At 45.8% G+C, this 24156-nt stretch overlaps 1 protein-coding gene across 1 annotated transcript in view; it reads right to left on the minus strand.

Annotated features, from left to right (window-relative positions):
• The window catches only part of LOC144596359 (uncharacterized), a 185732-nt gene that overhangs the window by 117755 nt on the left and 43821 nt on the right, over window positions 1–24156 (minus strand). Inside the window, exon 5 of the mRNA XM_078404616.1 lies at window positions 15384–15446. Coding sequence (XP_078260742.1) covers window positions 15384–15446 — 63 coding nt within the window. The remainder of the gene's footprint in view (window positions 1–15383; window positions 15447–24156) is intronic.

Genomic DNA, 24156 nt, shown 5'->3' on the forward strand with positions numbered 1-24156 from the left:
AAAAGAGCTAGCACTTATGCACAGGCGATAAGAGGGGCCGCTGCCAGCACCCCCAGGGTGGACGAGACGCCTCCTACCACGGAAAAAGCCCAAAAAGGAAAGGAGAGCAGGGGCGAGGACAACGCGACCACCAGGAGCCCCCAACCGCAGGACGGAGCCCCCCAGGCCCCTCCCCACGAGGGTGAGTCGATGGAAGAGGGGGAACAGGAAGAGGAGGGATGGAAGCTGGTACAGTCGAGGAAAACATTGAAGGCTGTGCGCACGGAGAAAAAGGCGGAGGGGGCAAGCAAGTCCCAAAAAAGAGTCCTCTCCCAGGACGAGGCCAGCAGCCTCTCCGCATCGGAGGATGAGACGACCGGGAGGAGCCGACAACGGAGGCAGAGGCAGAGGAAGGAAACGGGGGAGGAGGAAGGTAAGAGAAAGAACGTGTCTGTTGCCCCCCAGCCTCAGGAGACTGGGAGCAGTGCCAATGGGCCCCAGCCCCAGGAGACCGTGAGCGTCACAACGGCCAATGGGCCCCTGCTCCGGGAGACCGTGAGCGGCACAACGGCCAATGGGCCCCTGCTCCGGGAGACCGGGAGCGGCACAATGGCCAATGGGCCCCAGCTCCGGGAGACCGGGAGCAGTGCAGTGGCCAATGGGCCCCAGCTCCGGGAGACCGGGAGCAGTGCAGTGGCAAATGGGCCCCAGCTCCAGGACACTGGGAGCAGCGCAGTGGCTTCGCCAGAAAATATACCCTGTGCTGAGGAAGCCACCAACCTGTACCACTACCTGTGCGACAAAAATGTGCAGGAACTGAGCCAGATGATTGGCATGCGGGAGGATCGCCTGGGACAATAAAGGACAATGGAGCTGAAACTGGCATCCTTAAACGTGCGCAGTGTGAAGAGCACTGTGCGATGTGTATCCGCCTTGCAGTACCTGGCCAAGGTAAAGGCGGATGTGACTTTTTTACAGGAGTGCGGGCTGCCACACCTTCGCTGCTATCGGAGGTGGTCGCGATGGTGGCCCCACGGACTGTCGGTATGGTCGGGGGGAAATGATTGTCGTGCGTCCGGTCTGGGGATCTTGCTGCGGGGAGGGGGCTTCACCATCACTGAGGTAAGGGAGGTGGTGGGGGGTCGTCTCTTGGTGGTGGATGTAATGTACCGTGGTTCTCCGCTCCGGCTGATAAATGTGTATGCCTCCCCCAGGTGGAGCGAGCGGGTGGCCGTCCTCCTGCAGCTCCCACCGCTGCTGGCCACGTCTAGACCGCTCGTTCTGGCCGGTGACTTCAACTGCATCATCGATGCGGCTGGACGATCCGGCAGTGCCAACCACAGACTGGACGGCACCTCCAAACTCCTGGTGGAAACGGTCAAAGATGCAAAGCTGCGCGACGCCTTCAGTGACCCTGCAGGCGGAGTCCAGCCACGGTTCACCTGGTCAGGACCAAACGGTTCAGCCCAGTCCCGGATAGACTTCCTCTTCACATCGAGGGCCGTCACGGTCAGACACACCGACCTCGCCCCGGTGTTCTTCTCTGACCACTGCCTCCTTCAGGCCACCTGTCACCTACAGGAGGACCGGAAGGCGGGCAGAGGGACGTGGAAGCTAAACGTGGAGCTGTTGACCCCGGAGAACGTTAAGGAGCTAAAGAGGGACTACGCATGTTGGAGAACTGTGAGGCCCCTCTTTGACTCCCAGACACTCTGGTGGGAGGCAACAAAGGAGAACATCAAGAAGTTCTTCGTCTCCAAAGGTGTTCAGAGAGCAAGACAGGGTAAGAGGGAACTGTGTCAACTCCAGACAGATTTGCAGCAGCTACTCCTTCTGCAGAGGAGAGGGGTGGATGTGAGGGAGGAACTGAGAGAGTTGAAGGGCCGGCAAGCTCGGCTCTTTACCTCTGAATCCTCCAAGATCATCTTCCGGTCCAGGGTCCGCCATGTTGAGCAGGATGAGACGTGCTCACGTTACTTCTTCCATAAGGTTCACAGGGGGAGCTCTGTGATCAAAAGCCTTAGGGAGGAGGACGGCTCGGTAACATCCTCGCAGACAGACATGCTCAAGATCTGCAGATCCTTTTATAAGGATCTGTACGATGTAAAGACCACAGACAGCACCGCCTCCCAGAACTTCCTGTCCTCCATCACGGAAGTCTTGGACGACAGCAAGCGGGAGAGTCTGGACCAACCACTGACCCTGGAGGAGCTGACTGGCTCCATCCGTTCCTTTGACTCGAGTAAAACTCCCGGAGGCGATGGCTTACCGGCAGAGTTGTACTCGGCTCTGTGGGACTGGGTGGGCCCGGACCTGCTGGAAGTGTACAACGATATACTCCTAGCAGGCAGCATGTCAGACTCTATGAGGAAGGGCAACATCACCCTGATCTACAAGCAGAAGGGGGAGATGAATGACTTAAGGAATTGGAGACCCATCACATTGTTGAATGTAGACTACAAGATCCTGTCTAAGGCCATCGCCAACCGGGTCAAGTCTGCTCTGGGACAGGTGATCCACCCGGACCAAACCTGTGCTGTACCTGGCAGGAAAATCTCAGACAGCCTGGTGCTGCTGAGAGATACCATTGCCTACGTGCAGGACAGACGGGTGGATGCCTGCCTGGTCAGCTTGGACCAGGAGAAGGCCTTCGACAGGATATCGCACACGTACATGAGGGACGTGCTCTCCAAAATGGGCTTTGGGGAGGGAATCAGGAAGTGGATCCAACTGCTCTACTCTGATATCTGTAGTGCAGTCCAAATTAATGGGTGGGAATCAGACAGCTTCCCCGTCAGGTCTGGAGTCAGGCAGGGTTGCCCTCTTTCCCCTGTCTTGTTTGTCTGTTGCATTGAACCCTTTGCCGAATCCATCAGGAAGGATGCGAGCATAAGAGGAGTGACACTGCCAGGCAGTGGGGGCACTCAGGTCAAGGCCTCCCTGTACATGGACGATGTCGCCGTCTTCTGCTCGGATCCAGGGTCGGTCCGCAGACTGATCAGCGTCTGCGACCAGTTTGAGTTGGCCACGGGGGCCAGGGTAAACCGCAGGAAGAGCGAGGCCATGCTCTTTGGCAACTGGCCCGACCGATCTTCCATCCCCTTCACCATCAAGCCTGACTTCCTGAAGGTGCTGGGGATCTGGTTCGGGAAGGCTGGGGCATGTAACAAAAATTGGCTGGAGTGGATAGCCAAGGTGGGGAAGAAGCTGGAGCTGTGGAAGCAGCGCTCCCTCTCCATCACGGGGAAAAACCTGGTCATCAGGTGTGAGGTGCTCTCGGGGCTGCTGTACTTGGCGCAAGTGTGGCCCGTCCCTCCCTCCTACGCCACGGGGATCACCCGGGCCGTTTTCCGCTTCATCTGGGGGTCGGCGATGGACCGGGTGCGATGGGCCACAATGCACAAGTCGGCAGACAACGGGGGTAAAGACGTGCCCAACGTCGCCCTCATTCTGATGGCCACTTTCGTGTGTGGCTGCATCAGGCGGAGCATAGAGCCAAGGCACGTGGGCACCAAATGCCACTACCTGCTGAGGTTCTACCTGTCCCCGGTGTTGCGAAGGATGGGCCTGGCGCAGATGCCACGCAATGTGCCAGTCAGCTGGACATTGCCGAACCATCTGTCGTTTGTGGACAGGTTCTTCCGGACCAACACCTTTGACCACAAGTCCATCGGGCAGTGGTCAGCACGGAACGTCCTGCAGGCACTGCAGGGGAATGACTCCATGGATCCTGTGGCGTGGTTCCCAGAACAGACAGCCCAGCTTGTCTGGCAAAATGCCTCATCGTCAGAACTCACCAACAAGCACCAAGACCTGGCTTGGCTGGCGGTGAGGGGAGCCCTCCCAGTCAGATCCTTCCTGCACCGCCGGAACCTCACTACCAGCGCACGCTGCCCTCGGGACGGCTGCTACGGAGAGGAAACGGTGGCCCACCTCTTCAAAGAGTGTGGATTTGCCAGGAGAGTCTGGAGAGGTCTGCAGGGGTCCCTGTCACGATTCATTCCGAGCAGCTCCGTCACAGAGGACTCTGTGCTCTACGGACTGTTCCCAGGGACGCATTCCGAGACTGACATCGAGTGCGGCTGGAAGGTCATCAACTCGGTGAAAGACGCCCTTTGGTCTGCCCGATCCTTGTTGACCTCCCAGCGGAGCGAGCTGTCCGTCAAGGAATGTTGCCGACTGGCCCACTGCAGACTGCAGGAGTACGTGCTGAGGGACGCTCTGAAGCTCGGTGCAGCCAACGCCAAGGCCCTGTGGGGGAGGACCACAGTCTAGGGTCCTTCCGCTGCTGGACATGGGGGGCAGGGTGTGGTGGAGAGAGACGCCCCTCCAAATAAGGGATATGTATGTAAATGTATGTAAAGGTCTAAGTAAATGCCTGTATTGAATATGTAACCTCCGGGAATGTCGGATGGGTTTGTTTTAAAAATGATGTTTTGTAAATGATATTTATAACTTGAATAAAGTATTTTTTGATAAAAAAAAAAAAAATTTTAAAAAAAAATAAAAAGTCTGGTGAAGGAGCGCCACCACTTGCGGGGGCTGCTCTCTCTCTCCCTCTCTCCCTATCTCCCAGTGCCGGCGAGATCTGTGCCGCTCCTCCACTCTATTCCCCGGCCACGTCTCCCTCTAACGCAGCGAAATAAGAACAAACACAAGTGAAACTTCCCTCCTTGCCACTGCCGCTCACCCTGGGGATGCGGGGCTTCTGAACAACAACTACACTTGTGTTTGTTCTTATTTCGCTGCATTGGAGAGAGACCGGGCCGGGGAAGAAAGTGGAGCAGCAGCACACATCTCGTTGGCTCTGGGAGAGAGGGAGAGGGGAGAGAGAGGAAGAGAGACAGGGAGGGAGCAGCACCCACAAGTGGCGGCGTTCCTTCACCTCTGACCCCCTCCCCGCGCTTCCGCCCTCACCCGTTGCTCCCTCTACCCCGACTCTCTCCCCCCCCAGTCTCACTCCCCCCTCCTACTCTCTCTCCCCCCCCTCTCTAACCCTCTCTCTCTCTCCTCTCTCCCCCAGTGGTGGTCACTGTATTTTTTCTGTTTTATAAATAATTGTATACCTATGGTTTATATATATTCCAATATTTCAAGCTCTTTTAAAAAATCGAATATTATTTATTTGTTGCCATATAAACCTAATGTAAACTAACCTAACCTAACCTAACATAGTTTAAACTTTCTCAACCTAATCTAACGTAACCTAGTCTAAACTTTTTTGAGTTCATTAAATTTATAAAACTCACACTTCTTTATTTTTTCCTACGGCCCACAAAAATATGCCAAATAAAAAATGTGGCCCTCATGCTGAAAAGTTTGGAGGCCCCTGATCTATATCAATGAATTTATGAGAAAGTACATGGCAAGATTAGCAAGTTTGCAGATGACACAAAAGAGGGTGGTGTTGCAGATCGTGGAGATGGTTGTGAAAAATTGCAGCAGGATCTTGATCAGTTGGCCAGGTAGGCTGAGGAATGGTTAATGGAATTTAATACAGAGAAATGTGTGACAATAGACAATGGACAATAGCCAATAGGTGCAGTAGTAGGCCATTCAGCCCTTTGAGCCAGCACCACCATTCAATGTGATCATGGCTGATCATTCCCAATCAGTACCCCGTTCCTGCCTTCTCCCCATACCCCCTGACTCCGCTATCCTTAAGAGCTCCATCTAGCTCTCTCTTGAAAGCACTCAGAGAATTGGCCTCCACTACCTTCCGAGGCAGTGTGGTGTTGCATTTTGGGAAATCTAACATGGGCAGGACCGACACAGTGAATGGTAGAGCTCTGGGGAGTGTTGTAGAGCAGAGATCTAAGAGTTTAGGTACATAGTTCCTTGAAGGTGGAGTCGCAGGTAGATACGGTGGTCAAAAAGACTTTTGGCACATTGGTCTTCATCAGTCCGAGTATTGAGTATAGCAGTTGGGAGGTCATGTTGCAGTTATATAAGACATTGGTGAGGTCACATTTAGGGTATTGTGTTCAGTTCTGGGCACCATGTCATAGGAAAGATGTTGTCAAGCTGGACAGGGTACAGAGAAGATTTACGAGGATGTTACCAGAACTCAAGGATCTGAGCTCTCGGGAGAGGTTGAGTAGGCTGGTACTCTATTCCTTGGAGTGCAGGAGGATGAAGGGTGATCTTATAGAGGTCTATAAAATCACGAGAGGAATAGATGGGGTAGATGCACATAGTCTCTTGCACAGAGTTGGGGAATCAAACATCAGAGGACATAGGCTTAAGGCAAAGGGGAAAAGATTTAATAGGAATCTGAGGGGTGGCTTTTTCCACACAAAGGGTGCCAGAGGAGGTGGTTGAGTCAGGGACTATAGCAACGTTTAAGAAACAGTTAGACAGGCATATGGATAGGACAGGTTTGGAGGGATATGTACCAAACACAGGCAGACTAGTGTAGCTGGGACATGTTGGCCAGTGTGAACAAGTTGGGCCGAAGGGCCTGTTTCCATGCTGTATGACTCCTTGACTCTATGACCTAGACATGGAGATCTCATTACTCCTCTGTCCATTTAATTATTATTTATTCTTTTTTATCATTTTGAATATATAGTTAGTGATATTTCAATTCCACTAATTAATCCCACTTAATTGATTTATATCCCCTTTTTATTTCCTATTATATATCTCCGTTCCTAAAAAATTGTTAAATCTGCAATCGGAGCATTAAGAAACATCATATCACATACATTTCCAGCTGCATTATTAGGATGGTAGATTTCATTGGATTGCAGTGCACAAGCACAGCCATGTTTTAGTAAGCTAATGATTGCAAATGGGGGAAGCAGCAGTTGTGACCAGCATGACAATGTGATCATTCCACAGCTGCCAGCACTTTCTTCTATATTTGACAGGCAGGGATCCAGCCTTCAAAAGGACCGTCAGCAGTGGTGCAGTGGGATCACGGAAAAAGAGGCAGGAGAGGCCACTGAGTAAACTCCCAGATCCAAAGGTTTTAATGGGTTCAATTTACTCCTGGAGAGCGTTCTTCTGCACTGGAAGGGATGGGTGACATGCAGGAAAAGTTAGCAAGATGCAGCTGACAGATATATGGTCCCCAGTGCAACACCACAAGTAATATAGTGATCGTGAAAGTTCTGTCAAAGTTTCAACAAAGTCAAAATGGGTTATGGACAGGAAATCATGTTAGACAAATTTACATTTTTGAGAATGTTAACTAGCAAAGTCAAAATATAGTTCTCAGCATTGTAACACATCTGTTCCATTGGCAAAATGTCTGCAATAAAGTAGAGGTGAATTGGACAGAATCCTACCTTATGAAAGGGCCGTTCAAAAGCCTGATATCAGGAGGGAAGAAGCTGTTCCTGAATCTGGCAGTGCACACTTTCAAGCTTCTGTAGCTTCTGCCAGACGGGCACAGGGAGAAGAAAGAATGACGAGGGTGGGATAAGTCTGATTATGTTGGCTGCTTTTCCGAGGCTGCGTAAAGTGTAGATGGATTCAATGGTGGGAAGTCTGGTCTGTGAGATGGACTAGGCTATGTAATATCTGGAATTCTTTGCAATTTATTGTGGTTTTGAGCAATGCTATTCTCAAATTAAGCTGTGATGTTCTCTATGGTGCATCTATAGAGGTTGATAAGAGTCATTGGAGACATGCCAAATTTCCTCAATCTCCTAAGGACTGTCGCATCAATATGGTTAGTCCACGACTGATCATTGGTAATATTAACACCAAGGAACTTGAAGCTCTCAACCATTTCCACTTTAGCAGCAATGATGCTGTTTGGGGCATGTATACCTGAAGTCAATAACTAGCTCCTTTGTCTTGCTGACATTGAGGGATAGTTATTGCCCTGACACCATATTCTTAAGTTATCTATCTGCTTCCTGTACTCCATCTCGTCATTGTATGTGATCTGGCCCACACCAATCCTTTGCAATCTTGTAGAGAGAGTTAGAGCCGAATCTGGCCATAGGAACCTAAGGGACAACTTCATCCCACAGAGGATGGTGGGTATATGCTATGAGCTGCCACATGACTGAATAGAGGCAAATAAAATAACAACATTTAAAAGTCATTGGTTGTTAGTGAATAAGACTGATGGTGTTGTTGGAGTTTGTCATGTGTACCAAGGTACAGTGAAAAGCTTTTGTTGTGTGCTAACCAGTCAGTGGAAAGACAATACGTGATTATAATCGAGCCATCCACAGTGTACAGATACATGATAAAGGGAATATTGTGAAAAACATTTAGTGCACCCATCCCCGCTGTGCCTCAAAGCTAGGCCTCGAGCCGCAGACCTGATTGGTGCAGACCTGCTGCATCTCCCTTATGCTCTCCCTGCACCACCCCCCCCCCCATCCAGCCCCTCCCCAAACAGTATCCAAAACAAAATCCTTTTTTTGGATGGAAATGGCCAAAGGTAATTTGTGAACTCTCTGCCAGCTCTCTTTCCTGCTGGTTACATTTACTTTCAGCCTGTACCTTAGGTGAGACCACCTCATTATAACTCCTCCCTATTTTGCTCTCGTATGTCTGGATGATCCTCATATTGTCCAGCCATAGTTTCAGGTCCCTCACTCAGTCAGTCAGAGCTGTGGCTGGATGCTCTTCCCGCGGGTGTAGTGTTCAGGGTAAGTGGAAGTCTCCCTGATTGCCCTTATCCTGCAAGAGGAGCATTCCAATTCCCTCATAGATCATGTCATAAGTCATAGGAGTAGAATTAAGCCATTCAGCCCATCAAGTCTATTCCGCCATTCAATCATGGCTGATCGATCTCTCCGTCCTAACCCCATTCTCCTGCCTTCTCCTTATAACCTCTGACACCTGTACTAATCAAGAATCTATCTATCTCTGCCTTAAATTTATTCACTGACGGCCTCCACATCCTTCTGTGGCGAATTCCACAGATTCACCGCCCTCTGACTAAAGAAATTCCTCCTCCTCTCCTTCCTAAAAGACTGTCCTTTAATTCTGAGGCTATGACCTCTAGTCCTAGACTCTCCCACTAGTGGAAACATCCTCTCCACATCCACTCTATCCAAGCCTTTCACTATTCATTGAGGTAGTTCTCCGGCATTCCAGTTGTTGCTCTTTTTTCTGCCTTGGTATTGTGATACATCCATCTTTGTACTACCCGGGGTATATGCAGCTGAGCTGATGTCAGAAAAGTTACTGTGTCAACACAGGGGCTATACATCTGTTTTGACTGAGGCAGTGTGTAAATCAGAAAAGGAGCAAGATTTGACAAAAACATATCAATCTCAGCCTGGAATGTTCTTAATGGGATGAGGGAATGTAAAAGTGCCTCCAGCTCCAATTTGTTTCATCCTCATCTCATCTCTGTAATCTACACAAAATCAAGATTTCCCACGAAATCAAAGGGAGAATCAAAGACGTATAAGTTATTGGATCAGCATGTTCTAGTCTTAAAAAACAAACTGTTGGAGAAACTTTGCAGGTCCAGTCACATCTGTTGACATTTTGTTGACGTATTGTTGACGTTTCCAAGGATGGCCCCGCATCAGAACTGAGAGTGGAGAGGGCTAGAATGAAGAGTAGAGGGGGAGGGGTGAGACAGTGGCTGATAGGGGATTGGTGGACCGAGAAGGAGACGTCAGATGGAGCCAGGTTATGGGGTGGAGGTGTGGGGTTGGGAGACAGCGGCAGGTGGATGATATGTGGGGGGCAGATGAAGAGAAAAAAGAGAAAAAGAAAACACAAATGGAGCCAAATGAGGGGAAAGTGGAAACTGCTAGAATGTGGCAGACATGCAAACAAAGCCTACCACTGCTGAAATATGCTAAGTAAGGAAGGTGATAATGGAAGCCATTTAGGGAAGTAAAAAACAAATGGATCAGATGGAAGAGGGGATAGATGGATAAAATGGGTGGGTAGTAAGTGGATGGAACCATGAGGGACATAGTGACGAACAAATGTAATAGGGGGCTGGAGGAGGGGTATGGGAAAGAGGACAAAAAATGAATGAATCAGAAGGAGAGTGCAATGGGAACTTTGGAGATGCAAATTACCTGAATTTAGAGAATTAATTGCACATACCATTGGATTGTACACTACCCAGGCAGAATATGAGTTGTTGTTCCTCTAATTTGTGTTTGACTTCGCCCTGGCAGTAGAGGAGACTAAGGACTAACAGGTCAGTATGGGAATGGGAAATGGAATTAAAATGGTTGGCAACCCAAGATCTTGATGGCCACAGCAATAGTGTGTTTATACTCTGCAAGTTGGTCACCTGGTCTGTGTTTGGCCTTGCCAGTATACAGGAAGACACATCAGGAGCACCAATTTGCGATCAATGAAGTTAAAGGAGGTGCATGTGAATATTTGCTTCACCTGGTAAGGCTGTTTATGTTCCTGGAAGGTGTTAAGGAAGGAGTTGTAAGGAGGAGTTTACATCTCCTGTGGTTGCAGCCGAAAGGGTCAGGAAGGGTTGGGTGATAACAGATCAGGGAGTCAGGCTGGAGTGGTCCCTGCAGAAGGCAAAGATGTATGGGGAGAGGAAGATGTAGCTAGTGGCGGTATCCATTGCAGCTGGCAGAAATGACAAAGGATGATTTACTGGATGCAAAAACTGGTAAGATGAAAGGTGAAGTTATGGAAATTCCATCTCTCTTCTGTTTGGAGGGATGTGGGATGAGTGCAGAAGTTTGAGAAATGGAGGAAATGTGAGAGGACTCCAGGAACCACAAAGGAAGTAAAGCCAAGTTTCCCAAAAATGTAACGGTGGCACGGTGACGCAGCAGTAGAGTCGTTGCCTTACAGCATTTGAGCCCAGGCTCAATGCTGACCATGGATGCTGTCTGTGTGGAGGTTGTACTTTCTCCCCGTGACCGCATGGGTTTTCTCCGAGATCTTCGGTTTCCTCCCACACTCCAAAAACGTACAGGTATGTGGGTAAAGTGTAAATTGTCCTTAGTGTGCCTAGGATAGTGTTAATGTGCGGGGATTGCTGGTCAGTGCGGACTCGGTGGCTGAAGGGCCAGTTTCCGCGCAGTATCTCTAAACTAAACTAAGTTGGACATTTCAGATGTTCTAGAATGGAAGGTCGCTTCTTGAGAGCAGATGCGGCAAAGACAGAGAAACTGATAGAAATGGATAGCATCCTGATAACAAACAGCACAATGCTCTCCCTACTCCAGCTTCCCATCATCTAATTTCTTCACCTATTTTAATCCCCTTCCTGGTACCATCAGCCTATTGCACATACATTTAGCCCATAGGCTTTCCTCCTCTCCCCCAACTTGTTCCCTTCATATCCATTAATAGTTCCCATTATCTTCCTTATCAGATTCCTGCACTGGTAGCCTTTATGTCCCCACATTACTCTCCAGCAGTTATCTCCACCTTTGCTCTCCTCTGCCTCTTATCTGACTCCATCTGTCTTTTTCTTTTCTTTCGTCTGCTTCCATCTATCACCAATCCTATCTATCATTCTGTAAACCATCTCCACCTCAATAGGAGATTATTTAATGGGATCATAATTTGTCTTGCTCGTGCAGCATGATTTACACATGGTGCATAAACTAGCGTCCCAAATGATGGATCCCATCAACATGTACACACTGTGCCTGCCTTAATCCTGCCTGCCAATTTGCTACATTACTAGGACCAGCCTTAGGGAGTCCTCAGAACCACTCCAGTTCGTTAAAAGAAGTGGCCGATGATGGTTTATTTTGTGAAGCAACGAGGACCAAGAGTAATGTGAAGGATATGGGCAAGGATCTGACCCAAGACTCAATAACACTGGGGCACTGTAGCGGTTGGGACAAGTCCGTCATTGTATAACATAGGAGTACAGTACTGATGGGGACATATTCATTCTGTATAAAACTGGGATAAACTAATGGTGGACACATGTCTGTGACTGTATAAAGTCAGAGTACAGTGCTGATGATGGGCACATCTGTCTGTCTAATTCAGGGGTATAGTACTAATGTATCAAGGTGTGCCAGCATAAACAATGGATATATCACTGATGGGCATAGGCCTGGTAAGGTAGAAAGCAGCACAGAAGAATTTGTGAGTGAGACAATGAGAAAGGCCTGACTAAAGCAGTTAGGTGGCACAGATGAGGTGGTGTTGTGGCAATTAGTGGAGCAGTGCGGAGATGATAAATGAGCAGATTTAGTGCCTGGTTATGAGCAACTAAACAAGTAAAGTATGTTTCTCACGCATACCCCTAGGAAGTGGCTCGAAGGGCTGAATGGCCTACTCCTGCACCTATTATCTATGACAAATCTCATATTGTCTATGAGATTGTAAATCAGTCGTTCCCCACAGAGGTTGTGCAACACTGCTTTCCAACATTGGAGTACAAGTAAGGCCATTAAATAGAAGGATAAATATTTTCTTTAGGGCGGGTGAGAAGATACTTTGGGCAGGACTGTAGATAGATGTGAGCATTTAACTAGTCTGTCCTTCAGTCAGTTGCTCATGAACTAAAGCATGCAGATCCTCAGGTTCGAAAGCTTGAGTCTATTACTATCATTGCCCAGGCCACCCGGTGCCTAAAAATACTTCACCCCCGATTAGTTCTTTGACTTCAGAATCTTTACCTAACGAGTGTATCCATACAATAAAGTACTAATCATCTCCATATTGCAAGAGAGAAAATAAACCTCACAAATAAGTGGATGATTTGTTTCATAATTAATTGGATCACTTGCAAACCAAATGCTTACTAAATACAATTTAAAATAGGACACCTATTTAATTATTAATTATACATGATATCTTGTGTCCGACATTCTTCATTGTTAAATATTAGAGGGTAATGTCACTAACCACAAAGAAATGACAAACAATGCAACTTTGAGAAGAGAATAATTAAATAAGTTGTAGATGAGAGTAGTACCTGTTTAATAAAAACATAAGCAAACATATCCTAAAATGGAAGAACCCAACAGGTCAGGTAGCATTTGTGGAGGGAATGGACAGATGATGTTTCAGGTCAAGGCCCTTCTTCAGACTGATGAAGTAGGGGGAGGAAAGCTGGAAAAGAGAGGTGGGGGCGGGAAAAGCCTGGCAAGTTATCGATGGATACAGATGAGAGGAGGGTGATTGCCAGAAGGGTGAAGATAGTGGCAAAGGCTGGAGGTGAAAAGAACACAAATGAGCGTCAGGTAAGGAAAGAAGTTGAGAAATGAAATGTAAAGCTGGTACACTACCCAATCCACCGTCACCTGCATCCACCTATCACTTGCCAGTCCCATCCCAACTGTGTTTTCCAGCTTTCTTTCCCCTATATCACGCTGAGTAAGGGTCCCGACCCAAAATGTTACCTGATCATTCTTTCCAACCCTGACCATGAGTTCTTTCAGCACTTTGTAATTTGTGGTTTCAGTGAAATGATGATAGCTCGCATAACCTTGGTGTGTACTCTCTGAACTATTTAAACTTGAGGGGTAATCTGATTAATGTGTTGAAATATTAAAATAGTTGCATTGTTTCAATTATTTATTGCAAAAATATGGTGAGTTACAGGTACAATAAAAATCTTGTTTGCATCAGCATCGAAGGCACATACATCTATGTGCTGCATCCAGGACTGATCATCCTAGAGGTAATAGCCAGGAATTTTAAGCAGCTAACTCTCTCCACTGTTGACCCACTGATGAAAACTGGCACATGGTCTCCTGAAATCCCCTTTCTGAACGTAAGTTCAACGTAAGTTCTTTGGCGTTTGTTGACGTTAAGTGAGAGGTTGTTGTTGCAGCACCATTCAACCAAATGAACAATCTCACTCCTGACTCATTACCACCATGATTCACCCAACATCAATGCTTTCATGGATGAATTTATTGATGGCTAGAAAAGAACTACAGATGCTGGTTTAAATCGAAGATAGACAAAAAATGCTGGAGTAACTCAGCGGGACAGACAGCATCTCTATAGAGAAAGATTGTGTGACATTTCGGGTCGAGACTGAAGAAGGGTCTCAACATGAAACGTCACCCAATTTATTGATGGCATTGGGTTTGAGGTCTGCTGAAGAAGAAGTCAAGGATCCAATTGCAAATGAGGTACATCATGTCTACTCTGCCATTCTCCCTCCAAACCCCACTCTCCGGCTTTCTCCCTATAACCCCTGACACCAGAAGTCTGAAGAAGGGTCTCGACCCGAAACGTCGCCCATTCCTTCGCTCCTGAGATGCTGCCTGACCTGCTGAGTTACTCCAGCATTTTGTGAATAAATACCTTTGATTTGTACCAGCATCTGCAGTTATTTTCTTATCTACAAGAGTAATTCACAAACAATAAACAAACAACACAGATGGACATTGGTTTGATATGTTGGGCTAAATCCCTGTTTGCCTGCAGCCAGTGATTCCTGTTTGCAGTCTGGCATGCTTCTGACCTCTGACTGAGTAATGTATGGTGGAGATCCTAGGACCAGCTGAAGGTCAGACACCAGCACACCAACCACCCAGTCAACACTTAATCTAAGCATGGAGCACAAACAGACAGCACTGAGGGGGTGGATGCCCTGAGCTACAAACCCTCAGATGAATATCAGGAATGGTTGGTCTAAATATTGTTATCCCTTTCTTTGAATGGCATCACTGAGCTTGGTAATGATGGTAACTGTTGGTGAGTGGTTTAAATGTGTTTAAATTCGATCTTTATGGTTTAATTCACTATTTGTAGTCCAACAATATTTAAAAGAAATTAACTTAAAAATCAGCAAAAGTCCTATTCAGCCATGGTGTCAAAAAAACCACAAGGACGTTTGAAAGGTCTGATTTTCTGCCTGAGGCATAGTCGCTCTTCACAGCTTGCACTTTTGCTGGATATGTGGCAGCTGGACATTGACATTGTTTGACAAAGTGGTGTATACACATGTTATATCATATATCATATCATATATATACAGCCGGAAACAGTCCTTTTCGGCCCACCAAGTTCGTGCCGCCCAGCGATCCCCGTACATTAACACTATCCTACACCCACCTAGGGACAATTTTTTTTTAACATTTACCCAGCCAATTAACCTACATACCTGTACGTCTTTGGAGTGTGGGAGGAAACCGAAGATCTCGGAGAAAACCCACGCAGGTCACGGGGAGAACGTATAAACTCCTTACAGTGCAGCACCCGTAGTCAGGATCGAACCTGAGTCTCCGGCGCTGCATTCGCTGTAAAGCAGCAACTCTACCGCTGCGCTACCGTATCAAGCATCTGAATGCAGGCATAGCTGAAGTATAACTACACTGAGAGCTGTTTTACAGCCTCCTATAGAGAAGAAAATACTGTATCTGATAATTTTATCAAAAGTACACACTGTCACAGCCTATCATTTTGCTTTTTTTATAGTTTAGATTGACTGTGTGTTTCCAACATTTTCTGTTTTTATTACAAAAATATTGCTTCCCAGATCAAAATTACACAGCAATAATGCTTACCTGCTCGTGGCTTTCTTTTAGAGTTGTCTTCAGCCATTGATACACATTCCTCTGTAACTGTGCCTAGGGAAGAGTCAGAAACATTAATTAGGCATAACCCAGCAGAATTCCAGATCCAGCAGGCAGCACTCATTAAAACAGCATGTTTGATTATTTCCAACTCCGGCCTATTTGCTACCAGATTACCAAGTTCATTAGACCTAATAATACATTTTAATACCATCATTAATCTGATTAATACAATAATCATTGATTGTAAATGGCGCTTTTTTTGGTTGAACTGTATGAACATAAAGCCATGTATATATAAATTTCTGCAGGGATACCATTCTATCATTTCTATCGGGAATCGTTAAAATCTGTGACTTGGAATATGAAAGATGCTTTTTGAAGAGGCTTCTTTGCTCATTAACATACAACAGATCCGAAATATACAGAGGTATCTCATTTAGAGACACAATATTTTACAAAGTTTATAGGAAAGGCTCCTTCTGCTACACCTCATAGCACTCCACTGTTCATCAACAAATGGCCACAGTTAATTGCATAAGGCACTGCTATTGTGCTGGGCTCATCATTGGGATTTTGTGAGTTTGTCAAAATATTGATACAAGCTGCTCCTCTAAAGAGGGGGCATTGGTACAGGGATCAGCAGTGAGCATGGAGAGTTTATATATGATCTAGCCAAGGGTGCCTGATAAAAAAGGATTCTTTTTGTAGAGCGAGTAGGCATAATTTGTTATTCATTGCCTAGAAAGATGGTGCAGTAGGTTCAATCATAACTTTCAGATCAGAAATAGAGAGCTACATGACCAGAGTAACAAGACCTAAAGAAGGACACATGAAAAGCTAGGAACGGGATTGATTAGATTGTTCCTGCAAAGAACTCTAATTTTAGCATTGATCATCTTACAAATATTTAAGTTTATTTTCCTGATTTTCACAATTTTCTTAAATAAACTACCTCCTATATAAACTAGTATAAATCTACTTTGGAGGACTTTAAGCTAATCATGGAAGTTTATGACCTGCACATGAGCCATTTGGTTCTTATATAGATGGAAATTTTCCTTTAAGACAAGCAATATGGTCCACAGTAGAGAGCACATTGACTGGTTGCATCACGGCCTGGTTTGGCAACTTGAATGCCCAGGAGCAAAAAAGACTGCAAAATGTAGTAAACATTGCCCAGTCCATCACGGGTTCTGACCACCCAACAATCAAAGGCATTTACAGGAGTCGCTACCTCAAAAAAGCAGCCAGCATTATCAGAGACCCACACCACCCTGACCACACACTCATTTCACTCCAGTGATAGGGAAGAAGATGTAGGAGCCTGAAAACTGTAATGTCCAGGTTCAGGAACAGCTTCTTCTTTACAGCCATCCGGATATTAAACACTACAACCTCCAAATTTTTCTGATAGAAATAGACAGGATACAAACACCGCTTTTACAGAGGACGGCATCAGATAAGACTTCTTCCCGTCTGTTATCAAACTAATGAACTAAACTGGATAAGGCCTGGATAGAGTGGATGTGGAGAGGTTGTTTCCACTGGTGGGAGTCTAGGATCAGAGGCCATGAGGAGGAATTTCTTTAGTCAGATGAGGAGGAATTTCTTTAGTCAGAGGGTTGTGAATCTATGGAATTCATTTCCATGGAAGGCTGTGGAGGCCACGTCAACGGATATTTTTAAGGTAGAGATTGATAGATTCTTGATTAGTACAGGTATCAGGGGTTCTGGGGAGAAGGCAGGAGAATTGGGTTGAGAGGGAAAGATAGATTAGCCATGATTGAATGGCAGGCCGATTGGCCTAATTGTGCTTCTATAATTTATGAACTTATGAATTTATAAGCTAAAGATCTCCCAACCTACTTCATTGTAGCCCATGCACTTTTCCTTTATCTGCAGTTTCTCTAAGGCTGTAACTCTGTAATGGTGTAACACTATATTCTGCTCTCTGATTATGTTTCTCTTTGCGGTACCTGGTGTACTTGTGTATTGCTTTCTTGTGCTCATGTATGGTGTTATATTCTGGATAGTACATTAACAAAGTTTTTCATTGTATCTTGGTACAAATGACAATAATAAAACTAATACCAATATCAAAGTTTCATATGATGGGGAGATTCCTGAATCACTTTTATCCAGCATCTTCACAGCTACAAATGCAGAAACATAAATCAAAGGTCAAACCATGAGTGATTATAACTCAGTGGGATAGGCAACATCACTGGAGAGAAGGAATGGGTGACGTTTCGGGTCAAGACCCTTCTTCAGACTGAAACGTCACCCATTCCTTCTCTCCAGAGATGCTGCCTATCCCACTGGGTTACTCCAGCATTTTGTGTCTATCTTTGATTTAAACCAGCATCTGCAGTTTGCAGTTCCTTCCTACACCATTAGTGATTATACTGTTGTGAGGAAGGAAACTGTCTCAACACCATACCTTTACACCTTCTGAATCAGACGTTGCACAATATATGATCATGTGCACTGATAAGCATATTCAATTTATGTACTTAAATTCACAAGATTTAAGGTATGAACATATATGTATAATTACCACATTCATGGAGGTGGCTTCTAAACATTCTATAGAAATTTGGTTACTGTATGCCAGTGTTAATGCTGTAAATGTAAATATAGCATTAGGTGTAAAAGATCTGATTGGCACGAAAAGCGACCACTGATATTGTGGACATATCATATACTGATAATGTGGACTATTTCAGTGCTCATAATTTTAGTTCCATTTAAGACAACTGAAATATATTAATTGTAAAAAGAAAGGGCAGATAGCCCTCTTGTATAAGGCTAGACACAACCTTGAAAGCTACATGCTGAATGACAACTATGTAGGTTCTTGATGCAAAAGGCAACACTGATAACAAAAATGCACAAAGAAGGTTATACGATATAGAAGCTGACTGAGCAGAGAGAGAAGATTAATTTCTCTTGTGAACACAATGAAAAATGCAGCAAAATTAAAATTAATGTGAAAGTTAATGATTAGTTATCAGTTCTGACATAAGGTCATTGATCTGAAACATTAACTTCTTTTTTCTTTCCATAGATGCTGCCTAACTTTCGATCATTCATAGACATGGTTCAATATTATGTCAGGGTTCTGCCAGACCTCTCTACAGTACTGACGCTGATGAAATAATTGCTAAAGAAGGAAGAACCACACAGTGGGGAAAGGAACGAGAGAAGGTACGACAAAGGTACGACAAAGGGACGACTTTGAATTTCCTGGTACAACAATAAACGAGTCACACACACTAAAGCTTGATTGTGATTTTTCCAGTCAAGGACTGAGCAGCACAGTGACACAATGGTAGAGTTGCTGCCATACAGCGCCACAGACCCTAGTTCAATCCTCACTGTGGGTGCTGGCTGTACGGAGTTTGTAAGTTCTCCCTGTGACTGCATGGGTTTTCTCCGGGTGTTCCAGCTTTCTTCCACACTCCAAAGACATGCAGGTTTGTCACTTAATTGGTTTTGGTAAAATTGTAAATTATCCTTAGTGTGTAGGATGCTTTTTGTGTACGGGGTGATTGCTGGTCGATGTGAACTTGGTGGGCCGAAGGGCCTGTTTCCACATTTTCTCTAAAGTCTAAAGACATATTTTATTCAAAGCCAGATTTTATGTAACATTTGAAAAGGGACCTAACCTACTCAATGCACAGACTGACTCGGAGAAAGAAGCGTGGATTACACTCAATTAAAGAGGGAAATGCATTCATATTTGGTTTCTCTTAAGTTCCGCCATTCCTTATTAGGCATGGATCAAAACGCATGTTCACCAATCTTGGATCCAAGCCCACAATTCCCACAACACCTCAAGAATACAGTGGTGGGCCAATTTTCTGTCCCAAAATGACAATGATATTGAATATCAATTAAATAGAATCATTCAGCAGATGAATTATCAACATTGGCTGATCAATCACTGATGAAGACACTGTGAATTTAAAGCAACCCTAAGATCTGCAAAAGATCTTACTGTCACAGTGATGGAGACGGTGGAATTGACAGAGAAGATTCAGCATTAAAGCAAATACTTGAGTACTGTTTGAGTGGCAGGGCTGACAAATGTTTGGCATTACAAACTCACCACAAATCAATACCCTCCTAGCTATGAAGCGAACAGTGGAAAAACTTAATTCTAAACAGTTTGCCGCTTTGTCTTAACTAACAGCACTAACAAAGATCTGGAAGAACTACCCACTGAAAATACCACTCCAAATATGAAGTGGTGCAGGACGCCATTTTATTCTGCCCACCAAGATCAGTTTGAAGATGGCATGGATACATACCTGCTGTTAGCTATTCATTACGGTAAAACAGAGGGGTGCATCTAACACCTCTAAACCCTGTAGCAGAACACAAGTTCATTTGGGTAACATATAGCATTACTGAAGAAGGGTCTCGACCCGAAACGTCACCCATTCCTTCTCACCAGAAATGGTGCCTGTCCCATTGAGTTATTCCAGCTTTTTGTGTCTATCTTCGGTTTAAACCAGCATTGGTAGTTCCTTCCTACACATATAGCATTACAAGTACATTGTATTGGATAATGTTTCAGAATTCCATTCATTTCAATTTGAATAGTTTATGAAAAAAAACAAAGCATGCTAAATGATAGGTGGAAATAGATGAGGGTTGATTGGCAGACAGGTGGAAATCAGGGCAAGGGCTCGAGGTGAAAAGGTGTCAGATAAGAAAAGAAGAGGCAGAGTGAAATGTAAACCCAGAGGGAGAGATATGGTGGAAGGGCATAGAGGGGAGGGAAACGAGGGGGCATCAATTGAAATATGGGTCTCAGTGATCAGAGATAAGCATATGCAGGGGGAGAAGCTGGGGTGACGGGAGAAAAAAAAGTGCACACTGAGGTGGGTGGGGGGCAGGACAAAATGAGGAGGGTAGTACTTGAAATTGGAGAATTCAATGTTCATACCGCTAGGTTATAAGCGCATGCCTAATGGTTGGGACTCCATTGTCACCAGATCAAGTAGGGCCAACCGTAACACCGAGTCCAGCTGCACCCATGCCGAGCCAACAAACGTCGCCGGTACTTTCTACCTCCCCAGACTTCACCAGATCCTACAGTTCCTTCAGCCCTTCCCCGCCGGCGGTTTGACGCTGCCAATTCCCACAGCTTTCCCAACTGCCTGCAGGCCTCAGCCGTTGACTATTCCATGTCCTACTGCTCCTTGAGCCCCTTCAGGCCGGGGCCTTTAACACCAACACTGCTGGGTTCCAGTGCTAACCATGGCAATTCCCCAATCCCTACTCCTATACCACTCCGCAGACCCCTCTCTGTTCTGAGCTAGCCTCCTTTCTCCACAGTACCTCCCTTGAGGCCTCCTCCCCCCATCTCTGCCCTCCTCAGACCCCATATATAATTCCAGCCCCAAACAATATTGTGTTTCCACCATTCCCCCTGACCTCCCCCTCTTCAATGCTAAATGTTCTGCACTCTGCAATGGCCTTTGTACTCCTGTGCCCACGCCTCAGTTAGTTCTGAGCCCTCCATGATGTTGAGCTCCTCAGTTGCCTCTGCCTCCAGTCCAATTTATCTGTCAAGGAGTCCTCGACACCCAGTGATGACCCCTTCTCCTATCTCTAACACTCCACCTCCTCTTGGACTTCCCAGCCAGCCTACTGTTCATTTTCGACCTTTTCATCTCCAACTGCTGCTGTAACTCCCTCCTTATTGTTAATCATTCTGACAAAGAAACTGAGAGGAAAGTATGCACCGTGAAAACATATCAAAGCAGATCAGAGAAGGCACATCAGTCCTTACTCTGAAAGATCAATTCACTTATTTTCTACTGAGCTATAGTTCAACACTGCAATCCTTGACAACACATCCTCCTACAGAAATGCTGCTGTTCATAAAACCCAAGATGTATGACGCAGACAAATCAGGAAAGGAAGGAGTCCAAGGCAGGAAGATACAAAGCAAACCTTGAATATTGGGAGCACACAAGAGCCCTATATCAATGACAGAAAAAAAACACTACCTCACAAATTACTGTGTTCTCCACATTTCCATTAATTTCCCCAGATACTACCACTTACCTAAACACTAGGGCAATTTACAGTGGCCAATTAACTTACCAACCCACACATCTTTGGGTTGTGAGAGTAAATCGGAGCGCCAAGAGAAAGTCCATGCTGTCACAGGGAGAGCGTATAAATTCCACACAGACAGCACAAGAGGTCAAGATCGAACCTGGATCACTGGAGCTGTTAGAGACTAGTTCGACTAGCTGTGCCACTGAGCTACCCAATGATGTAATAAACGAGCATTCAGGTATAATTGTCATCTAGGCTGTGTTTAACAATCTCACCTCCAAGTGAAAAAGTTGTGGTTTCAAATTACACTCCTGAGAACTGAGCACATAGATTAGTCTGACTTATTCATTTTAGGCAGTCCCATGGTATTGAGGATAACTTGCTTCCAGTGTAGTACTTTGGATTCTGAGGCTTCTGATGAGGCTTATGTGGATTCTTCCTCCTGTCCAATCTGTGGAAGAATCCACATGGCCCTCATCAATAGACAATAGACAATAGGTGCAGGAGTAGGCCATTCAGCCCTTCGAGCCAGCACCGCCATTCAATGCGATCATGGCTGATCACTCTCAATCAGTACCCCGTTCCTGCCTTCTCCCCATACCCCCTCACTCCGCTACCCTTAAGAGCTCTATCCAGCTCTCTCTTGAAAGCATCCAACGAACTGGCCTCCACTGCCTTCTGAGGCAGAGAATTCCACAGATTTACAACTCTCTGACTGAAAAAGTTTTTCCTCATCTCCGTTCTAAATGGCCTAACCCTTATTCTTAAACTGTGGCCCCTTGTTCTGGACTCCCCCAACATTGGGAACATGTTTCCTGCCTCTAATGTGTCCAATCCCCTCATTATCTTATATGTTTCAATAAGATCCCCCCTCATCCTTCTAAATTCCAGTGTATACAAGCCCAATCGCTCCAGCCTTTCAACATACGACAGTCCCGCCATTCCGGGAATTAACCTAGTGAACCTACGCTGCACGCCCTCCATAGCAAGAATATCCTTCCTCAAATTTGGAGACCAAAACTGCACACAGTACTCCAGGTGCGGACTCACCAGGGCCCGGTACAACTGTAGAAGGACCTCTTTGCTCCTATACTCAACTCCTCTTGTTATGAAGGCCAACATTCCATTGGCTTTCTTCACTGCCTGCTGTACCTGCATGCTTCCTTTCATTGACTGATGCACTAGGACACCCAGATCTCGTTGAACTCCCCCTCCTCCTAACTTGACACCATTCAGATAATAATCTGCCTTTCTATTCTTACTTCCAAAGTGAATAACCTCACACTTATCTACATTAAACTGCATCTGCCATGTATCCGCTCACTCACACAACCTGTCCAAGTCACCCTGCAGCCTTATTGCATCTTCCTCACAATTCACACTACCCCCCAGCTTAGTATCATCTGCAAATTTGCTAATGGTACTTTTAATCCCTTCGTCTAAGTCATTAATGTATATCGTAAATAGCTGGGGTCCCAGCACCGAACCTTGCGGTACCCCACTGGTCACTGCCTGCCATTCCGAAAGGGCCCCATTTATCCCCACTCTTTGCTTTCTGTCTGTCAACCAATTTTCGATCCATGTCAGTACCCTACCCCCAATACCATGTGCCCTAATTTTGCCCACTAATCTCCTATGTGGGACCTTGTCGAAGGCTTTCTGAAAGTCGAGGTACACCACATCCACTGACTCTCCCCTGTCAATTTTCCTAGTTACATCCTCAAAAAATTCCAGTAGATTTGTCAAGCATGATTTCCCCTTCGTAAATCCATGCTGACTCGGAATGATCCCGTTACTGCTATCCAAATGCTCAGCAATTTCGTCTTTTATAATTGACTCCAGCATCTTCCCCACCACTGATGTCAGACTAACTGGTCTATAATTACCCGTTTTCTCTCTCCCTCCTTTCTTAAAAAGTGGGATAACATTTGCTATCCTCCAATCCACAGGAACTGATCCTGAATCTATAGAACATTGAAAAATGATCTCCAATGCTTCCACTATTTCTAGAGCCACCTCCTTAAGTACCCTGGGATGCAGACCATCAGGCCCTGGGGATTTATCAGCCTTCAGTCCCATCAGTCTACCCAAAACCATTTCCTGCCTAATGTGGATTTCCTTCTGTTCCTCCATCACCCTAGGTTCTCCGGCCCCTAGAACATTTGGGAGATTGTGTGTATCTTCCTCAGTGAAGACAGATCCAAAGTAACTGTTTAACTCGTCTGCCATTTCTTTGTTCCCCATAATAAATTCCCCTGCTTCTGTCTTCAAGGGACCCACATTTGCCTTGACTATTTTTTTCCTCTTCACGTACCTAAAAAACTTTTGCTATCCTCCTTTATATTATTGGCTAGTTTACCCTCGTACCTCATCTTTTCTCCCCGTATTGCCTTTTTAGTTAACTTTTGTTGCTCTTTAAAAGAGTCCCAATCCTCTGTCTTCCCACTCTTCTTTGCTATGTTATACTTCCTCTCCTTAATTTTTATGCTGTCCCTGACTTCCCTTGTCAGCCACAGGTGTCTCTTACTCCCCTTAGAGTCTTTCCACCTCTTTGGAATAAATTGATCCTGCAACCTCTGCATTATTCCCAGGAATACCTGCCATTGCTGTTCTACCATCTTCCCTGCTAGGGCCTCCTTCCAGTCAATTTTGGACAGCTCCCGCCTCATGCCTCTGTAATCCC

Source organism: Rhinoraja longicauda, chromosome 8, assembly GCF_053455715.1.
Source record: "Rhinoraja longicauda isolate Sanriku21f chromosome 8, sRhiLon1.1, whole genome shotgun sequence".
NCBI lineage: Eukaryota > Metazoa > Chordata > Chondrichthyes > Rajiformes > Arhynchobatidae > Rhinoraja > Rhinoraja longicauda.